The sequence below is a fragment of the Neopelma chrysocephalum genome, unplaced genomic scaffold (genome assembly GCF_003984885.1).
Source record: "Neopelma chrysocephalum unplaced genomic scaffold, ASM398488v2 Primary Assembly neopelma1_91385, whole genome shotgun sequence".
Lineage (NCBI taxonomy): Eukaryota > Metazoa > Chordata > Aves > Passeriformes > Pipridae > Neopelma > Neopelma chrysocephalum.
The window spans coordinates 1-2,635 of record NW_020920160.1 but is presented as its reverse complement, the minus strand read 5'-3'; the positions used below and the strand labels follow the sequence as shown (position 1 = coordinate 2,635).

General features: G+C 48.8%; 1 protein-coding gene across 1 annotated transcript; it reads right to left on the bottom strand.

Moving 5' to 3' along the window:
* Nucleotides 1-343: 343 nt before the first annotated feature.
* On the bottom strand, nt 344-1,252 carry LOC113979980 (olfactory receptor 14J1-like; the record flags this gene model as incomplete). Its single annotated transcript, XM_027707257.1, has 1 exon — nt 344-1,252. A coding segment is annotated over exon 1 (909 nt), but the record flags the coding sequence as incomplete, so codon positions are not given.
* Between the last annotated feature and the right edge of the window lie 1,383 nt (nt 1,253-2,635).

The following is a 2,635-nucleotide window of genomic DNA, read 5'->3' as shown; positions in this document are numbered from 1 at the left end:
AGAGGAAAGATGTCAGGCAAACAAGTCAGTGCAGAGTTCTTTATTTGACTTAAGCACACAGCAAATACAATTGCCAATTTGTACAGCCTCAGGGTCTGGCTAGAAAGGCAAACACTGAATTGAAAATGGTGTTTATATATATATATATATACTTTTTTATATATATCTTTATATATATATATATTTATATAAGATTCCCACAAAAAAACCACCCCTACCAGGAGTAAAAAATAGATATAATATGTTGGGCCTTCAATGAAGTAAATAAAAGGATTGGCCTTTAATGAGGTACATAACATGCAGAAGAATGAGAGTTTATTGCTTCTGAAAAACACCCACTTATCAGTTTCCTCATGGCATCCTTGAGCTCCTGGTTCCTCAGGCTGTAGATGAAGGGGTTCAGTGCTGGAGGCAACACTGAGTACATAAGTGACACAATAAGATCCAGGGATGGGGAGGGGATGGAGGGGGGCTTCAAGTAGGCAAAGAATAAGGTGCTGATAAACAGGGAGACCACAGCCAGGTGAGGGAGGCACGTGGAAAAGGCTTTGTGCCGTCCCTGCTCAGAGAGGATCCTCAGCACAACCCTGAAGATCTGCACATAGGAGAAAACAATGAAAACAAAACAAACAAACATTACACAGGCAATAACCCCAGTGAGCCCAATTTCCCTGAGGTAGCCTGAGTGTGAACAGGAGAGCTTGAGGATGTGTGGGATTTCACAGAAGAACTGGCCCAGGACATTGCCCTGGCACAGGGGCAGGGAAAATGTATTGGCTGTGTGCAGCAGAGCATTGAGAAAGCCAGTGGCCCAGGCAGCTGCTGCCATGTGGGCACAAGCTCTGCTGCCCAGGAGGGTCCCGTAGTGCAGGGGTTTGCAGATGGCAACGTAGCGGTCGTAGCACATGATGGTGAGGAGGGAAAACTCTGTTCCAAGAAAGAAGACAACCAGAAAGGCCTGTGCAGCACATCCCATGTAGGAGATGGTTGTGGTGTCCCAGAGGGAATTGTGCATGGCTTTGGGAACAGTGGTGCAGATGCAGCCCAGGTCTGTGAGGGAGAGGTTGAGCAGGAAGAAGCCCATGGGGGTGTGCAGGTGGTGGTCGCAGGCTACGGCACTGAGGATGAGGCCGTTGGCCAGGAGGGCAGCCAGAGAGATGCCCAGGAAGAGCCAGAAGTGCAGGAGCTGCAGCTCCCGCCTGTCTGCAAATGCCAGGAAGAGGAACTGGGACATGGAGCTGCTGTTGGGCATTTTCTGCCTCTCGGTATTTGTTTCCAACAGAGGAGAAGAAGACAATAAGAGGCCAGTTAGCGTGGACTTACCTAAACAAAGTCAAAACTGTATTCCACAGACATTACCCATGTCACACACAGACAGCTTTTTGATTTGCTCAGAGATCTTCCTTCAGCTCCAATGCTGGGTCCCTACTCAACAGCATTTTCACTGTCATAGCATCACTCTGCTTCTATATAGGGGTTTCACATAACAAGGAGATGTTAAGGGACAGGTTTCCATCCTGGAGCGGAATTCACAGCTTGGAAGGAAACCTCAGGGAGACAGTCAAGTGTCCTTATGATGGCATTTGATTTCAGGGGACTCAGCTCCTTCCCCAGCACCACAGGCTGCACTGGTAGGGGTCATATTCCGTTTGCAGGTCCAAAAAGGACAGCTCAGACTAGTCCTGATGGGTCTAGCAGAGGTGATGCTGGTGCTGTCCACAGGCAGAGCAGTTGCTGAAAGCACATTGGGAAGCTCAGATAGACCTACTGAGCACTCGCAGTTCAGATGTCTCAGGGACTTGTCAAAATTAATACATTCTTAATGATTTATTCCTCCCATTCCTCAAGAGTAGGAAACTGGAAACACAATCTCAGGAAATTTCTTTAACCTTATAAAAATCTTTGTCTTGGAAATATTCTGAGAGGGAACTGAAGCTCTGAGCATGTCCTCCTTCTCTACACTCCAGATACTCTCAGATTTGCACTTAGAGAATCTGTAGTTGGTGGGCAGTGCCAGCTTTACCAGATGCCTCCAAAAGCTGCGGTCCCATTGTCCTGCATGAACAGACTTCCTGTGCCAAAATCTGTTAAAAATTCTCCCCCAGCGAGGTCTCAGCATCTTTCTATGTCTGACAGCCTCTAACTTCTCTCTGTCTCACTCCCCTGCCCTGGGTGCTTCAGGCAGTGCCCTCAGCCCTGCTGGGCTGTGCAGAGGAGCTGCTCCTGGGCAGAGCTGTCTCTCTGCAGCGCTGCCCGCTTGCCAGGAGCTCCCTGTGTGCCAGGAGCCCAGCCCAGCTCAGCAGCACAGCAACAGCCCCAGGCATTTCATGACCCTCCAGGGGGGTTCATGTTGTTTACATGAGACTCAGTCCCTGAGAGTAAGTTCAAGCAAGTTTTCAAGAAGTCAAAGTGAGATTGAAACACTAAAGATTCCTTTAGTGCTAATGAGTCTCACTGAGGGACACAACTGAGAATGTGTCCCCGGGTTCCAGTTAGAGCAGAAAACTGCAGACAGTGATGACAAGGATGGACAAGCAAGGGAAAGGTGGCTCTGATGCTGAGGAAAACTGGATGTGTTTCCTTAATCAAACGGGCCAAGCCCTGACCCCCAGCCCCTGGGAAGGCAGATCCTGTC